Raw genomic sequence first — 20,000 nt, 5'->3', positions numbered from 1 at the left:
CAACTATAACGTTAAATAATAAAATAGCATACACGCCAACCTTTGATCACAGCGCTGGCAAGCGCGACCGGGGAACAAGCAAAAATGCTGCCAGTGCTGTGATCAAAGGTTGGCGTGTATGCTATTTTATTATTTAACGTTATAGTTGTAGGTATCACTCTTTTTTTTTACGCAAGCGTATTGATTAACTAGTTTATAGTCATATCTTCAAAATGTGAGGTCAAACATGTCTCTAACTTATTATTCAGAAGCTGAGAAATAAACGTTGAAAGTTCGCTTAAAGATGTCAGTTTGATGCCTTTTGAAACTTAAGTACGTGACTACAGCCTTCGTGATTTCCGCAAAACATTCCCACATAGCCTATTACACAATTTAAAACATAATCTACAAAACCTGAGGTCGAACAGCTATCTAGCTCATTCAGAAGCTAAGATTATAGAGTTGAAACTTTGCTAAAAAGCGTCTATCCATGACTCTATATCGAACACATGAAAGTTGACGTCATTTTTGCTATTTTTTTGCATATTTCTGACGTCATATTTCACGAACCTTATAAGATAGGGACTTGAAACTTTTAGGATCGTCTAGTTAAATTGAATAGAACTAAATCCTAGAGTTTCAAGCTTATACTATGTCCGGAAAGCACTGTTCTGAAAACCCGGTATTTCTGGTTTACGTAATTGTATATAACAGCACTAGCAGCATTTTTGCTTGTTCCCCGGTCGCGCTTGCCAGCGCTGTGATATATATATATATATATATATATATATATATATATATATATATATATATATATATATATATATATATATATATATATATGTATGTATGTATATATATATATATATATATATATATATATATATATATATATATATATATATATATATATATATATATGGGCTACACAAGGCACTAGAAAAGTTGAAAAACCCAGCCCTACATGGCTGAGGACTATGAAGCGTGAAGTAGGAGATGATGAATGGAGAAGTATTGATTTAAAATCCCAAGATAGAGACAACTGGCGAAATCTAACCGAGGCCCTTTTGCGTCAATAGGCATAGGAAGAGATGATGATGATAATGATGATGATGATATCAAACTAATGCAAATATTCATAATTAAAGGTTATGAATATTTTGTAATTAACCATCGCCTTTCCCTTTCCCTTTCCCCGAGAAGCCAACCAGGTCACTGGTAGTCTGATGATGATGATGTTGTTGATAATGATGTTTGATCACCTCACACGTAGACGGACACGTTTCACCACCGCAAGGTTATTTGATAGAAAAAGACAGACGTGATGATGATGAGATGAAGCTCTCCAGAAGCCTCCAAGAAAGCTTGATGACAACCATGGCCGGCAGGGGGTAGGGGTGGGGCATAGAAGCTGTTGCCAAACCCCGGTCCTCGTTTGGGCCTGAATATTAGGGAACGCCGGTCCTGAACGAGTCCAGAGAAGGAATACCGGTAGACTTTTGTTGGTGGGCAGTACTAGTGACTGATTGAACTAGTATCATTATCACCGTTCCCTTTCTTTTCTTCCTCCTCTTACTAAACAGCTTTTGTAAAATAAACAATCTTATATACAATCTCTGTTGGTCACATACTCCAGTCCGATGGAAATCGAACGATCAGTTCTTAACCTGGTTAATTCCTCAATTGCTTAATGTGAGGAAATGTAGAAGTTCAGATTGATTCATTTTCACTGTTTTACACAATTATTCGCTTGTCTTTCCATCTGATATCATTAACGTAATACCCGAGGGCTCTTGTTGGCGTTTTTCATCAACCTCTTTTTACTGTAAAGGAAAACCATATAATTTTTCGTCGCTAAACCACCGTGAAAGCTTTCTCATCTCGTCCCACCTTTTCTTCATTTACCTTTCTTACCTTTTACTCCTGCATTGACTATTTACGGAAGGTCATCAATCAACCAAAGTCTCGAATCCCAAAATCGAAATCGAGTGGACACACAGCACCTTAGCTGCACTCGTTTGATGTTAACCAAGAACTGCAGAGGAATAAAAACTCGAGATAAGTTTGGTGATTTGTTATGCTATACCTCCTACTGCTTTGCAATCTTAAACACTTGTCTGAGCTCGGCGCCTAGCTGCGAAAACCCCCGCTCGTATATATTGCACTTCCCCCAAACTACACTTCATTATGATATAAACTTCATAGTCATTTTTATCTATTTTCTAAAGCGATATAAAGCGGTCATGTTATGACAGCACATCACATAAAGTATTCTATGCAATAGGTCATGGAGTAGAGGTATGTTAGACATTGATATATTAGGGATGCAGAATAAGCAGGATATTAACGGGAATGTATTACTAAAATCTTTAAAATTCCATAACAAAATTTCATATATATATATATATATATACATATATATATATATATATATATATATATATATATATATATATATATATATATATATATATATATACTGTATATATATACATATATGTATGTATGTATGTATGTATGTATATATATATATATATATATATATATATATATATATATATATATATATATATATATATATATATATATATAATATATATATATATATATATATATATATATATATATATATATATATATATATATATATATATATATATATATATATATATTGCAAGAATAAAATTACAATTTCAACCAAAAATCAATTTATGTACAACTTTCTTACAGCAGTTGTAAGTTAACGACACACCTGTATCGAAACTCTACACAATATATTGCCTATTCTTATCATGTGTGGTGGAGTTGCCACATTCTACTAAAATGTCCGCTGCATTGGCAATAATTGTTATTATTACTAGCTAAGCTACAGCCCTAGTTGGAAGAGCAAGATGCTATAAGCCCAAGGTCTCTAACAGGGAAAAATACCCTAGTGAGGAAAGGATATAAAGAAATAAATAAACGATATAAGAAGTAATGAACAATTAGAATAAAATATCTTAAAAACAGTAACGACATTAAAACAGATATGTCATATATAAACTATAAAAAAGATTTTTGTTAGCTTGTTCAACAAAAAAAAAAAAAACATTTGCTGCAACTTTTAACGTTTGAAGTTCTACTAATTCAACTACCCGATTAGGAAGATCATTCCACAACTTGGTCACAACTGGACTAAAACCTCTAGAATAATGTGTAGTATTGAGCCTCATGATGGGGAAGACCTGACTGAGAATTAACTGCATGCCAAGTATTACGAACAAGATGGAACTGTCCGAGAAGATCTGAATGTAAAGGATGATCAGAATTATAAAAAATCTTAGTCAACATGCATAATGAACTAATTGAATGACGGTACCAGAGATTAATATCTAAATCAATAATAAGAAATTAAGCAGACCGTAAGTTCCTGTCCAACAAATTAAAATGAGAATCAGCAGCTGCAGACCAGACAGAAGAAGAATACCCAAAACAAGGTAGAATGAAAGAATTAAAACACTTCTTCAGAATAGATTGATCACTTTCTCAATAAGCCAATATTTTTTGCAATTGAAGAAGACACAAACCTAGTGTGTTTCTCAAATGTAAATTTGCTGTCGAGAATCACACCTAAAATTTTAATAGAGTCATACAACGTCAAAGAAATTATCAATACTAATATCCGGATGTTGAGGAGCCACTGTAGTTGACCTACTTACAATCATTTTCTGAGTTTTGTTAGGATTCAATTTCATACCCTATAATTTGCTCCATGTACTAATTTTAGCTACATCTCTATTAAGGGATTAGGCAACCCCAGATGTACATTCAGGAGATGGAATTAATGCAAAGAGAGTAGCATCATCTGCATAAGGTAAAACAACATGTCATGTGTATTAAGTGTGAAAAGTAATGGGCCAAGCACACTACCCTGAAGAACGCCATATATCCCACTCCTATACTCACTATGGTGCCCATCAGCAACTCTTTGCAATCTATTACTTAAAAATTCATAATGAAGCTAAGAAACGACCCACCCACTCACAACTGTTTGAGTTTAAAAACAAGGCCCTCATGATAAACATGGTCAAAGGCAGCACTGAAATCAAAGCTAATCATACGAACTTCCTGACCACAATCAAGGGATTTCTGTACATCATCGGAGATTGTAAGAAGGGCATCACATGCTCTAAGTCCCTTACGAAAACCAAATGGCAAACTAGGGAACAGATGATTACCTTTAATAAACCTATTCAGACGTTTTGCCAAAATATATTCAAAGACTTTAGATAATATGGGAGTTATGGAAATTGGGCGGTAATCAGTTCGACTTGAGCTACCACAAACATACTTACATAAGTGAGTAACATTACCAATTCTCCAACAAGTGCTAAAGGTCCTCTTCTTGCTAACTTGCGCAAAATAATAGATAACTTTGGAGCTAAGAATTCTGTAGTCTTTGTAAAAAACAAATAAGAAATACCATTTGGTTGTACACCTCCATTAGCATCAAGGTCCATCAACAGAGCTTTAATTTCACGAGATCGAAAAGCTAAACTAGTTAATTTAGCCTCAGTAAAACAGGAATGAGGAAGTTCGAGGTTCTCATTACTCTGTTTATTGTCAAACACATCTACGAAAAGGGTTGCCTTTTCCTTTGGACAGTAAGTAACAGAGCCATCTAGATTAAGTAAAGGAGTAACTGTTGTATCTTCACTAAAGAGTAGAGATTTAATGGTAGTCCGCCACTTATGTTCCTGGGTTGTACCAGAAAGGGTTTCTTTTATGGTTAAATTGTATTCCCTTTTCAGTTGAAACATAAACTCTCTGAGCAAAGTTTGTAAGCTGAATATAGCTATTCCAAGTCAAATCTGATCTATTACCCTTCCAAAGATGAATGGGTTATTACTTCTCCAAATAACCACGTCTATAATCATCACTAAACCATGGTTTGTCCTTCACTCGGTACCTTAGCACACGCGAAGGGATAGGCCTATAAATTATGCTGACTAGATCCTTATTCAAAGGGACAAGAGGATCAACACTACTATACAATTTTGATCAATTCAAGCCCAAAAGATCATTCAAAATCCCATTCCAGTCTGCTTGAGATTTCATATGAATCTTACATGAGTATGATACATCATGGACAGGCTGTTCAGTCTTCACTACTAATGAAATCAAGGCATGATCAGATGTCCCGACTGGAGAATCAACCTTACTTTTTATAACGCCAGGGGAATCGATGTATGCGAGGTCCAAGCAGTTACCAGACCTGTGAGTAGCTTCACTTATGATTTGCTCACAGCTTGATTTAGAGGCAAAGTCTAAAGCTATGGTAATAGGTAGGAGAAACAGAATTTAACCACTCCCTATGGTGAGCATTGAAATCACCAACAAACACAAAAGATGCATGCCTTTCTATCATTTTCTTGTATCTTAACCATAATGGTAAGAAGACAATCAAAGATATAATTATCCATGTCTGGATTCCGGTAGATCGAACACAAATATAAGTTGTTATGTCTGCCACAAACTTTCGTTACCTGAATCTCATGACATCCACATTCATAGCAGGATTTATGAGAAGCAGGGTACTCAGTCCTACAGTAATATACACCGCCATTCCCCCGCCGCTAGGAATGGCATCCTATTTCAAAATCATTGGGCTCTTAAAACCAGTTATTAGGAGCCCAGATGAATGCCTCATATTAGAAACCAAAGTTTTTGAGCGCAAAAGAATATCATACTGTCTGGACGCAACTGTAAGGTCTTAAATATTTGCATGAAGACCACGAATATTGCAATATAGTATACGGCATTGACGAAATCTAGGACGTACTGGTCCCAGATTTTGCTCATAATACTTAGCAATTAAATTATCAAGAATGATAAAAAAAAAGTGTTTTAAGGAAATATAAATGAAGTGATTGATCAAATCCATAGACAACAAAAAAAAAAAAAAAAGTTGGAAAACTGGTCAACATGGCGGAGCCGATACACCATGCAAGGATGCAAGGCTAAATACCCTCCCGGATAGCCACGTCAACTGAATGGGCGACAATAAGGATGATTTTGAAAAAAAAAGAAACAGATAAGGAAAAGACAACCTCTTTATAAACCACCAGGCATCCATAGCCCTTTTATTAAGCCTGCCCAACACACCATTTCAAAAAACCAGAGAAAAAAAATAAGATAGAATAGTGTGCTCGAGTGTACCCATCACGCAAGAGAACTCTAACCCAAGACAGTGGAACCCCATGGTACAGAGCCTATGGCACTACTCAAGACTAGAGAACAATGGTTTGATTTTGGAGTGTCCTCCTAGAAGAGCTGCTTATCATAGCTAAAAAGTCTCTTCTATCCTTACCAAGAGGAAAGTAGCCACTGAACAATTAGAGTACAGTAATTAGCCCCTTGAGCGCAAAAAGCATTGTAGTAATCTCAGTGTTGTCAGGTGTATGAGGAACGACAAGAATGAGAAAAGAATAGGCCAGACTGTTAGGTGCATGTGTAGGCAAAGAAAAAAGAGCAGTAACCAGAGAGAGGGATCCAATCTATTACTATCTGGTCAGTCAAAGGATCCAATAAATCTCTAGTGGTAGTATCTCAATGGGTGGCTGGTGCCCTGGCCAACCTACTACCTTTAGTAGATCTGGGGTTGCTGAATCCCTTAATAAATATTAATACATGGTAAAAATTGTGAACCCTAACAAAACGCAAAGTGTTGGTGTAAGTAGGTTGAGGACAGTGGATCCTGAACATCCGGATCTCAGCATTGATAACATTTTTTTTTTCTTTTTTCTTTCTTTTTTTTTTTTACTATACGAATCCTTTAGTATTTTTAGGGCCTCTGGTGACATGGTTGGAAGCAACCTGGCCTTTCATATGAAGGGGCTATGGTTCGATCCCAAGTATGGGAAAGAAATTTATTTCTATTTGAGCACGATATTGTGTTGATATTTATCCATATTGACTCATTAGGGGTAATTTGAATGAATTGCTATCAATTGTCACCTGGTGGGCCGGGAAGTCAGGGAAAACTCGCTGGTAAGAGACTGGTGTCTCGCCAGGTAAATCCTTTACTGCAGATCAGCAGTTAGGTTCCGACTTCTTTTATGGCCTCCCGTAGAATGGTTGGAAGCAACCTGGCCTTTCATATGAAGGGGCTAGGGTTTGATCTCAAGTATGAGGTAGAAATTTATTTCTATATGAGCACGATATTGGGTACACTCGGGCACACTATTCTATCTTATTATTTTTTTTCTTCCTCTTGTTATTTTTGAAATGGTGTGTTGGGCAGGCTTAATAAAAGGGCCATGGATGCCCGGTGGTTTATCAAGAGGTTGTCTTTTCTTTTTCTGATTCTTTTTCTTCTCAAAACCATCCTTACTGTCCTCCCTTCAGTTGAAGTGGCTATCCTGGAGGGTATTTAGCCTTGCATGGTGTATCGGCTCCTCCATGTTGACCAGTTTTTCCGACTTTTTACTATAGTCTATGGGTTTCATCAATCACTTTATTTACAATTCTCTACATATTATTTTTGTTATAATTATTGTTAATCTAATTTTTAAGTATGATGTCTCTTTTTTATTTCTATTAATTCTTATGCTGTCTGGAGACATTGAGCGATATCCGGGACCAGTACGTCCTAGATTTCGTCAATGGCGTCTTCTGTATTGCAATATTCGTAGTCTTCATGCAAATATTCAAGACCTTACAATTGCATCCAGACAGTATGATATTCTTTTGTGCTCAGAAACTCTGGTTTCTAATATGAGGCACTCATCTGATTTTAAGATTTTCGGTGAGCAATCTATTCTGAAGAAGTGTTTTAATTCTTTCATTCTACCTTGTTTTGAGTATTGTTCTCCTATCTGGTATTCAGCCGCTGATTCTCATCTTAATTTGTTGGACAAAAACTTACGGTCTATAAAAATTTCTTATTCCTGATCTAGATATTAATCTTTGGCACCGTCGTTCAATTAGTTCATTATGCATGTTGCATAAGATTTTTCATAACTCTGACCATCCTTTACATTCAGATCTCCCTGGACAATTCTATCCTGTTCGTAATACTGTACTAGGCAGGCAGTTAATTCTAATATCCAGGTCTTCTCCATCATGAGGCTCATTACTACACAGTACTCTAGAAGTTTTATTCCAGCGTTTACCAAGTTGTGGAATGATCTTCCAAATTGGGTAGTTGAATCAGTAGAACTTCAAAAGTTCAAAGTTGGAGCAAATATTTTTATGTTGACCAGGCTGACATGAGTCTTTTTATAGTTTGTATATGACATATCTGTTTTTGACGTTGTTAATAGTTTATATAGGACATATCTGCTTTGACATTGTTACTGTTTCAGAATGATTTATTGTTAACTTATTCTCATCATTTATTTATTTCCTTATTTCCTTTCCTCACTGGGCTATTTTTCCCTATTGGAGCCCTTGGGCTTATAGCATCTTGCTTTTCCAACTAGGGCTGTTGCTTGGCTATAAATAATATATATATATATATATATATATATATATATATATATATATATATATATATATATACGCACACACACACACACACACACACACACATATATATATATATATATATATATATATATATATATATATATATATATATATATATATATATATATATATATATATATTTATATAAATATATATATACGCACACACACACACACACACACACACACATATATATATATATATATATATATATATATATATATATATATATATATATATATATATATATATAAAATAATCCTTTCATTATTAATACTCCTTATTGTAATACCCTTTGATATCGAATTCACTCTGCCGCAGGATCACAAACACAGGTAATATTCAACTCCTCTAAAAACAAATCTTAAATTCAACAGGATTAAAAACTGTAAGGTGGAATCAACTCTCAACTCATTTTTGGAACGATTGGAATAAAGTCTAATGTTTATCGTTCTTTCTACCAGTCAGAGGTTCGAATCCTTGGCCGGGAAGAAACCTTTATCGATGCACGTATTTCACTATCGGCCATTAATACCGTGCTAGGGTGAATTCGATATAAAAGGGTACTTATGGCCTATCTGAAAATATTGAAATTGAGTGTTAATGATAAAACTATTTTCATCATAACTATAGGGTACCTGACACTTGCACGCATTCGTGGCACGCACTGGCACGCATTGATGCGCGAACTCGCGTGGACGAGTCGTGAAAATGTCGTGAACAGTGCTGGAACTTGTGTGCCAGAGCGTACCAATGCGTGCCATGCGTGCCCAGAACTTTGAAATGTTTAAAGTTTGTGGCACGCATTGGCACGCACAAAATAGTCGTGAAATAGTCGTGAACGATGCGCCAACTGGAGTGAACTGGAGTGAACAGTGCGGGAACTGGCGTGAACTGGAGTGAACGATGCGGGAAGTGGCGTGAACTTTATAATGAAGAGAAACAAAAAGGAAACGAAAAAATTAATGAAAAGGAAAGAAAAATAAACCTAATAAATTTTTATATTTGCTGTTTTAATGTGAAAAAAAATGATATCTTATTTCAAACTATTTCTATAACTTTATAATGAAGAGAAACAAAAAGGAAACGAAAAAATTTATGAAAAGGAAAGAAAAATAAACCTAATAAATTTTTATATTTGCTGTTTTGATGTGAAAAAAAAATTATATCTTATTTCAAACTATTTCTATAACTTTATAATGAAGAGAAACAAAAAGGAAACGAAAAAATTAATGAAAAAGAAAGAAAAATAAACCTAATAAATTTTTATATTTGCTGTTTTAATGTGAAAAAAAAATGATATCTTATTTCAAACTATTTCTATAACTTTATAATGAAGAGAAACAAGAAGGAAACGAAAAAAATAATGAAAAGGAAAGAAAAATATAAACCTAATAATAGTTTATATTTGCTGTTTGAATGTAAAACTAAAATGATGTCTTATTTCATGCACACACTTATTTTCCTCTATTACCAATCAAGACCCAAAACTTTTGTTTTAAATAAAAATGAACTGAAAAATAAACCCAAGAAATTTTTAAGTTTGCTATTTGAATGTAAAAATAAAATGATGTTTTATTTCATCAGCATACTTATTCTTCTTTATTACCTTAAAATGAAGAGCAAAACAAATTTTTTCTGTTTGCTGTTTTAATGTAAAAATAAGATGATTTCTTATTTCAACACACTTTTTTCTCTATTACCTTAAAATCAACAGCCTAAAAACTTTTCATGTTTGCTGCTTTTGATGTTAAAATAAAATGCTTTCTTAATACTTGTACATATTTTATGTCAGCTAGTTATATGTAAATCAAATGCTTTCTTATTGAAACAAAAATAAAGGGCAATAAAAAATACAAACGAAAGAGATACGTTTCTTCTCCTCAATGCAATGGTGTCTCTGACAGAAAGCATTGTTGTCTCTTCCGAAGCCAATCCAAGAATGTCCTCGGGTTGGAGAAGCCCCGTTTTTATATGGAGTGGCCATTTCGTGAACTGGCGTGAACTGGCGTGAACGATGCGGAAACGATGCGGAATGATACGCGAACTCGCGTGAACGTGTCGTGAACTTCTCGTGAACTACGCGTGCCAATTCGTGCCATGGCGTGAACGTCGCGTGTACGATGCGCGAACTGGAGTGAACTGGTTGTGAACAGTGCGGGAAAAACACCAGTGTGTGGCAAAAATGCGCGCAAGTGTCAGGTAGGCTTATTACTAGTATAAGTGACAAGTCAAAAAATTGCGCTTTATATTTACATATATACAGACAAGCTCACGCACACACATACAGACGTATCCTTCCCACCTGCTCCCACTTTCTTAATTACAACTTGGCATACTCGGCAATTTGTGGGAGATTGGGGTTTCTGAGTGGACCTCTCGAGGTACCACCTCTCATCCTCATCAGGGTATCACTATTTCCTTTCCCCCTTACTTGAGGTACGAGGAAATACCACATAGTCATACGTTTAACAATGCCGCTCAACGGGACAGGAAAGGCATATATATGTATGTATGTATATATACTATATATATATATATATATATATATATATATATATATATATATATATATATATATATATATGTGTGTGTGTGTGTATATATGAATATATACATACATAATACATACATACATACATATATATATATATATATATATATATATATATATATATATATATATATATATATATATATATATATACAGTATATATAAAACCAGACTTGTTATTTACTGTCGCTGTTTTTGTTGTTGTTGTTGTTGTTGTATAAAGTATATGCTAACGGTATATATCAGTTTGGGGTAGCTTGTGGTCCTCAAGATAAAAAACCATCCCAGTTAATTGTTCGGAAGAAAACCAAATTATTATTTACCTAATAGATGCAATGCAGTGTTTTTAAGAATATCGTAATTAAGGACTTATTCGTGTTATATCTTTTAATAAAACTGTGAGGTTTTCTATTTTTATTTATTTACTCCGAGTTTATTTATGTTCCTTGTACTGCTTGCGAAGATCTTCAGTGTATACTGGGCTCCAACACTCGGACTTGTAAACAAACCAGTCTTCAAAGTCTTCAATGACTCGATGCTCGTACATCTGAGGGTCATACAACCTGGTACACAGGTGGCAGAAGGTTCTCTCTGCTCCGATGGTCGAAGGCTGGAAGTGATTTTTCCATTCTAAATATTTCTGGTACTCCTGCGAATTAAGAGATTTGTATTATTAAAAACATCAATACTGGAAGTTGCAGTGGAAGATATGGTAATAAAATTGGTATGAATTCATGCATTTGTTACTTGAGGTACAAAGGCAGACATGAGAATAATCATAAAAAAATCTTACCTCAGGATTTCGTTGCAAGTACAGTAACTTCTCGGCCAGTTCCTTGGGAGTGTATTCATTCGCGTTTATGTATGAATTCGGAGGCAGAAACGAGGAGTAGTTTGCAAGTCCTCGAACCACAGGAACTATTGGATAATGAAGGAAGTTGTAGACCTTTTCAGTGATGTAGTCTTTACAAAAATTGTTCTCAAAAGAAAAGATAAAGAGGTATTTTTCTCCGGCCATTCTCAGGCATTTGTCGGTCAAGGGGTCATATCGATGAGACACAACCATTGTTCGGCCACATTTCATAGTCCCATACTTTCCATAGATATCAATAGGGGCGTATTTCTGGAATTTTTTCACATATTCTAGGCGATCAGAATGTACTTGTTCATTATTTTTGGAGATGAAAGTTATAGCTAATTTTCTTTGCTCGTTTTTCTGCTCTAAAACTGGAGGTACGACCCAAGAAGGAGGAAGCCATTTTGCATCCTCTTTACTGACAACGAACCCATGAGGTACTATGATATCAGCGTCGCTACGATACATCATCGTTCGGTTGAAAAATCCGTTGAAAAGGGTTATTTCTGATCTGTGATGAGGGGACGCCAGGGGTGGGCTCTCCATACTCAGCATAATCCAGGGCTGGTGAGGATTCCTGGGTCCCAGAGCCTCCATCGCTGTCTTGGCATCTTTTGACCCTCTTAATTCGATGATTATTGCATCAACGTCCTGTTTCTGTAATTGATATGAAAAGAATATTGTTATCTGTAGTGTGACTCTGGTCAATGAAACCACTTCTCCTGAATACTGAGCTACAGTGAATACCTTTCTTGTTTCCATGGACTATCTTGCCTCCAAGGGTCTTGGAAATTAAGTATTGTACAAAAGATGTAAGATTTTGATTTCTTTAAAGTTTAAAGGAAGTATTCTTCCATCAATATTTTCATATGCTTTAAAGGGTGCAAGGCACGAAATTATGTCTAAATTACTATCAAATATTTTGATTAAAATTTATTGTTGTTAATATCACTGCTGACCGTAGTCATTGAACTGTCAATCCATTGTAATGTACGTATATTCCATACACGGTCATACACTGTAACAGGATTGCTCTCTCTCTCTCTCCCTCTCTTTCTCTCTCTCTCTCTCTCTCTCTCTCTCTCTCTCTCTCTCTCTCTCTGGTATTATGAAAACCTGTTTAAGTTTGCCATTGCATGTTTTATACTGTTAAAGTTTTTATGTCATTGTTATCCTCAACCGTTTACATATAAACTTATTATGTCTGTCATTTGAATAAACCTGCCATGTCCAGCCTATCTCTCTGCTAAGACCCTCATCAGGTTGCCACACTATTAAATAAATTCCTTTTTCAGACCACTTGACATTTTCTTGTGGAACCTCATCCTTTCCACAGGACCCAACCACATCAAAAAATCTTTTATATCCATCCTTTCATCTACAGTAACTTTTTTCTAGTATTTCTATATATATTCACTTTGTTCATCATTTCAATTATTCTTGCACAACACATAAAAGTACAGAAGTCATTTGAACAGCTTAAGAATTGTCTTCCATTAATGCTTAACATAAACACTCAGAGATGGATCCAGGGGACAAGATGGGGGAATGCGTGCAACATCCCCTCCCCCTACCTACAATCAACCCCCTACCAGTTGAAAAAACCTCGATATATTGAGACATGAGGCATGAGTATTATTTAAAAATAATCATACTGTTATTGTAAAGTCTCTTGAAAAGATTTAGCAGCTCCCAGATCGTAATACTGTTGACAAAGCCATGTCTATTCATGCCCTTACTGACTCCTCATTAATCGTCTCCCTGTGCTGTGCAAAATGAGTCATATGCTCTACCTTACCTCTCTCATGGGGTCTACAAACTGTCAACAAAGATTTAGTTAATGCCCTTGAAGGTGTTACTCACACAAAAAACACCTGGAAATCATGGCACTCAGAAGTAGATGAATGGCATGACGAGTGTTATGGACCGTATTCGATTGCAGAATGTTTGGCAAGGTCTGTAGATGCTGAAATAAGACTCCCTCGCATTGCATCAAGGCAAGAACATCGCAGTAATGTACCAGCAGAAAATATTGATTAATACCTTAAGAGATCTATCTAGTTTTCATTCTTAGATTCTGTGATAAAATAATTAGAAACACAGTTTACTGACCAAAGTGTTCTAGTACAAAAAATTATTGCACTTATGCCATTAGAAATAAAGGATAGTAATTGGGAGGATATCCAGGATTCTGCAAAATAGTATGCTGATTTACTTGCAATTTCTGATGAAGAAGAAGTTAGAAATGAATATTTTAACTGGAAAGAATTTTGCTCTGGTCTTCCTAAATCAGTTCCCCAAGTTCCCTTTTATTCCAAAAGACCAGGACGATTTAACTATATAAAAAAAAGATCTATTGTAGGTATTATGCACAATGCTGAAAGATCCTCTAGTTCTAATAAAATTTCAAAGAATTATTCAAGTAACAGAATGACTGATGAAAAACTAACTGGACTAACACTTCTGTATATTCACCTGACGTTGATGTAGACATTGATCAAGTAATTAATAAATTTAATTATGGAAAAAAAAATGATTTTTCCTTATAGAAATATTGAAAGATTAATTCAGTTAAGTTCCTAGTAATTGATTCATATCTGGTTTTATTGCAAAATATTTTGAATTGATTCAACTGAAGTACAAAGTAGTACAAAATTACATAAAAAATAATATTGCATTCAAAAATTTATGTAGCAAAGCCATAATTAAATGCATCTGTCTGTAGGGCACACGCTTTTATGTAATGGTTGATGATTCATTTCCTTATTCTCACAATATTCCAAGAAATGATGTAGAGGTGTAATTCAAAATATACATGTGTCTGAAGGAAAATTTGAAATATATTACTACTATTATATTCTTGGTTCTATTAAGTTTCTGTTTTTCTCAATAAAACGGCGAAGCCTCAAAGTTACATTGAAAAATTTCTAAACAACCCAGGGGAGGAAATGGAGGTACAGGGAACGAGAAGGAGAGGGAGACCAAAGCGAAGGTGGATGGACTGTATCAAGGATATACTTCGATCAAAGGGATTAACCGGTGATGAGGTGTGGGACAGAGGTAGATGGAGAAAGCTGACCAGAAACATCGACCCCACATAGAAGTGGGAAAAGATGCAGACAAAGAAGAAGAAGAAGAAGAAGAAGAAGAAGAAGAAGAAGAAGAAGAAGAAGAAGAAGAAGAAGATTCCTAAACATTAGGTACTATTGAGAAATAAAATATTTTTTTTTATCTCGTAGTTGTATCACTGAATTTTATTGCGTCAATAATTGCCTGTAGACGTGTAAAATTACTCAGGAAATTAAGCTGCTTATGAAAGCATCACAAAAGCTGTGACTGATTGTGATTTCATTTGATTTAATGATGTAAAGGTTATTATAAAAAAACATTTACTAAATCGATGCCATGTAACTTAACCTCTAGCATTTACTAATAGGATAGTAAGATCTCAACCCACAAAAAAAAAATTCTGGATCCATCCCCACAAACACTTCACTCTCATAAAAGAGTTTCCATCCCTGCAAACACTTCACTCTCATAAAAGTTTCCATCCCTGCAAACACTTCACTCTCATGAAAGAGAGTTTGCTTAAATATCACTTCACATATTCTGGATCCATCCATGCAAACACTTCACTCTCATAAAAGAGAGTTTGCTTAAATATCACTTCACATATTCTAGATACATCCCTGCAAACACTTCACTCTCATGAAAGAGAGTGCTTAAATATCACTTCACATATTCTGGATCCATCCCTGCAAACACTTCACTCTCATAAGAGAGTGCTTGCTTAAATATCACTTCACATATTCTGGATCCATCCCTGCAAACACTTCACTCTCATAAAAGAGAGTTTGCTTAAATATCACTTCACATATTCTAGATACATCCCTACAAACACTTCACTCTCATAAAAGAGAGTGCTTAAATATCACTTCACATATTCTGGATCCATCCCTGCAAACACTTCACTCTCATAAAAGAGAGTTTGCTTAAATATCACTTCACATATTCTAGATACATCCCTGCAAACACTTCACTCTCATAAAAGAGAGTTTGCTTAAATATCACTTCACATATTCTGGATACATCCCTGCAAACACTTCACTCTCATAAAAGAGAGTTTGCTTAAATATCACTTCACATATTCTGGATCCATCCCTGCAAACACTTCATTCTCGTAAAAGAGAATTTGCTTAAATATCACTTCACATATTCTGGATACATCCCTGCAAACACTTCACTATCATGAAAGAGAGTTTGCTTGAATATCACTTCACATATTCTGGATCCATCCCTGCAAACACTTCACTCTCATAAAAGAGTTTGCTTAAATATCACTTCACATATTCTGGATCCATCCCTGCAAACACTTCACTATCATGAAAGAGAGTTTGCTTGAATATCACTTCACATATTCTGGATCCATCCCTGCAAACACTTCACTCTCATAAAAGAGAGTTTGCTTAAATATCACTTCACATATTCTAGATACATCCCTACAAACACTTCACTCTCATAAAAGAGAGTTTGCTTGAATATCACTTCACATATTCTGGATCCATCCCTGCAAACACTTCACTCTCATAAAAGAGAGTTTGCTTAAATATCACTTCATATATTCTGGATCCATCCCTGCAAACACTTCATTCTCGTAAAAGAGAATTTGCTTAAATATCACTTCACATATTATGGATCCATCCCTGCAAACACTTCATTCTTGTAAAAGAGAAATTGCTTAAATATCACTTCACATATTATGGATACATCCCTGCAAACACTTCACTCTCATAAAAGAGAGTTTGCTTAAATATCACTTCACATATTCTAGATCCATCCATGCAAACACTTCACTCTCATAAAAGAGAGTTTGCTTAAATATCACTTCACATATTCTGGATCCATCCCTGCAAACACTTCACTCTCATAAAAGAGAATTTGCTTAAATATCACTTCACATATTCTGGATCCATCCTTGCAAGCACTTCACTCTCATAAAAGAGTGTTTGCTTAAATATCACTTCACATATTCTGGATCCATCCCTGCAAGCACTTCACTCTCTTAAAAGAGAGCTTGCTTAAATATCACTTCACATATTCTGGATCCATCCCTGCAAACACTTCACTCTCATAAAAGAGTTTGCTTAAATATCACTTCACATATTCTGCATCCATCCCTGCAAACACTTCACTCTCATAAAAGAGTTTGCTTAAATATCACTTCACATATTCTGGATCCATCCCTGCAAACACTTCACTCTCATAAAAGAGTGTTTGCTTAAATATCACTTCACATATTCTGGATCCATCCCTGCAAACACTTCACTCTCATAAAAGAGAGTTTGCTAAAATATCCCTTTACATATTCACACAATTCTTCTTCTACAAAACCTCAGTCTCTTCCCAGTCTTTTACATACAACCTCTTACATTCTTGGCTTCATCAAAAGTCTTTCATACACCGATACAAATTTATTACTGATATTGCTCCATCAACGCTAACATTTTCTAGATTTCTTCATTTGCTTGTCCTCCAAAAACCCTTATTGCATCAATCTTGCTTGCTTTTATATTCAAGTTACCACTTTTACAAAAGGTTCGTGAATCTTTCAGTAGTTTCTGCAATATTTAGCTATCTATATTTTCCTATTCCACAATTTTCCCTTGCAATTCTTTTTCATTCTTTAACTTTTCACGTCATTCCATCAACAAACATATTGAAAATGTATGGAAACACGAAACCTCTTCATCTCAGACAAATGTTTACACCAAAACCAGTCGCTCATTTCACTTCCAATATTAAGAATTATAATTATTCTCAATGCCGTACACATTGTTTGTTCATTAAAACTTCTTCTGGTCTCTTTTCTGTGCATCTGACATATAGTTTTTCCTTTTTAAAATCAAATGTTTCACATACATGCTTTGTACCGATTACTTTTTTTATTCCAGCTGTTACCAAGTTGTGGAATGATCTTCCTAATCGGGTTGTTGAATCAGTAGAACTTCAAAAGTTCAAAGTTGGAGCATATGCTTTTTTGTTGACCATGCGGACATGAGTCTTTTTATAGTTTATTTATGACATATTTGTTTTTGACGTTGTTAATAGATTATATATGACATATCTCTTTTGACATTACTTTTTTTAGAATGATTTATTGTTAATTTGTTCTCTTCAGTTATTTATTTCCTTATTTCCTTTCCTCACTGAGCTATTTTTCCCTATTGGAGCCCCTGGGCTTATAGCATCTTGCTTTTCCAATTAGGGTTGTAGCTTGGACAGTAACAATAATAATAATAATAATAATAATAATAATAATAATAATAATAATAATAATAATAATAGTAATAATACTTCAGTCACACAACCTCTTCCTAATCTGAATGCGCAATGTTCTTCCCCTATCGTGTCTGTCACTCTGCATTACTTCTTAATCATAAATTCATAACTCTACTATACCAATGCCATGGTATACTGAGTATCATACTTTGTCCCTATTATTCTAAATCACCTCTATCACGTGCTTCACTTATATATAATCTTCTGAATTAAAATGACATGAGTATGGCAATAATGGAGGAATTCACGTATTATTGATAGAATCTAAATTTTTACCTAAGATTTCTTACTAATTCATTTTAAATTACATAGATTTAATATATAGTTAATTATTTTTATCACTCAGATTTCATATATATATATATATATATATATATATATATATATATATATATATATATATATATATATATATATATATATATATATATATATATATATATATATATATATATATATATATATCTATTCATCCATCTATTCACCCAAATTTAGAATATTTAAAGAATTTAAGTATATACTGTATATACATATATATAATTCCTTTTTTCATTTATTTTTTTTTCCTTATCAATTGAATTTTTGATAATCTTATAATTCTTTATATCCCGATTTTTTTTCGGGCCAGCCCTGTGAGAGTCAAGCTTGACTCATTGGGCTGGTAAAACTCCTTCTTTTAATAATGGAATAACTTCTGTATAATTACCTTTTTCACATCAAATGTCACTTCGCAGGGAAGAGGACAGAGTTTATTCCGGATGTGTGAGGTCTGCTCGTGCCAGTATGTTTTCCAAAAAGGTCTTGCCCAAAGCAGTACCCGAGGGATATTTCCCTTCCTGAAGCTGCATTGAAAAGAGGTTAATAAGTGATGGATATGCGGTATTTTTATTTTTATAATTATCGACTATCTTGTTGATAGGAGATAGTACTGAGTTTGCTGTTTTGGAGCATCAAAATTATATAAAACCGAAGAAAAATAATCAAATCCTTACCGTATTCTAAGTCTTGCTCAGCCCTAATATCTCAAGTTAGGTAAATTGAGTTTAAGTGTAGAGTTCAAACCAATAGAAGTAAAACTCTCGAAGCATTACTTACTTCTTCTTCCCTGGAGCTAATTTTCCAGCAGCTTTCTGTTTATAAAGAGTCAGCAAAGGCTTAAATATCTTGTCTTCAAAAACGATGAGATCTTCTTCATGGTTCAGCGCTAGGGACATAAGATAGATCTAATTGGTTAGTATCGACAGACTCTCTCTCTCTCTCTCTCTCTCTCTCTCTCTCTCTCTCTCTCTCTCTCTCTCTCTCTCTCTCTCTCTCTCTCTGTATGTATATGTATATATAAATATATACATATATTTATATTTATATATATATATATATATATATATATATATATATATATATATATATATATATATATATATATATATATATATATATATATATACACATATGTGTGTGTGCACAAATAAATATAAATACAGTATATATATATATATATATATATATATATATATATATATATATATGTGTGTGTGTGTGTGTGTGTGGGTGTGTGTGTGTGTGTGTAAATATAAATATATATACAGTATATATATACATATATACACATATATATGTATGCATATATAAATATAGATAAAGTATATATATATATATATATATATATATATATATATATATATATATATATATATATATATATATAATATATATATATATACATACATGTATATATACTTTATATATATATATATATATATATAT

At 34.0% G+C, this 20,000-nt stretch overlaps 1 protein-coding gene across 1 annotated transcript in view; it reads right to left on the bottom strand.

Moving 5' to 3' along the window:
* Window positions 1-11,474: 11,474 nt before the first annotated feature.
* LOC137652959 (4-galactosyl-N-acetylglucosaminide 3-alpha-L-fucosyltransferase FUT6-like) overlaps window positions 11,475-20,000 on the bottom strand; it is a 16,251-nt gene continuing 7,725 nt past the window's right edge. The window contains exons 3-6 of the mRNA XM_068386352.1: window positions 19,332-19,440; window positions 18,943-19,078; window positions 11,835-12,554; window positions 11,475-11,690 (exon numbers count right to left, since the gene is read on the bottom strand). Of these exons, the coding sequence (XP_068242453.1) occupies window positions 11,475-11,690; window positions 11,835-12,554; window positions 18,943-19,078; window positions 19,332-19,440 (1,181 nt within the window). The remainder of the gene's footprint in view (window positions 11,691-11,834; window positions 12,555-18,942; window positions 19,079-19,331; window positions 19,441-20,000) is intronic.

The sequence above is a fragment of the Palaemon carinicauda genome, chromosome 14 (assembly GCF_036898095.1).
Source record: "Palaemon carinicauda isolate YSFRI2023 chromosome 14, ASM3689809v2, whole genome shotgun sequence".
NCBI classification, from domain to species: Eukaryota; Metazoa; Arthropoda; class Malacostraca; order Decapoda; family Palaemonidae; genus Palaemon; species Palaemon carinicauda.
Note: the sequence above shows the minus strand (reverse complement) of the source record. Positions and strands in the feature narration are given on the sequence as shown.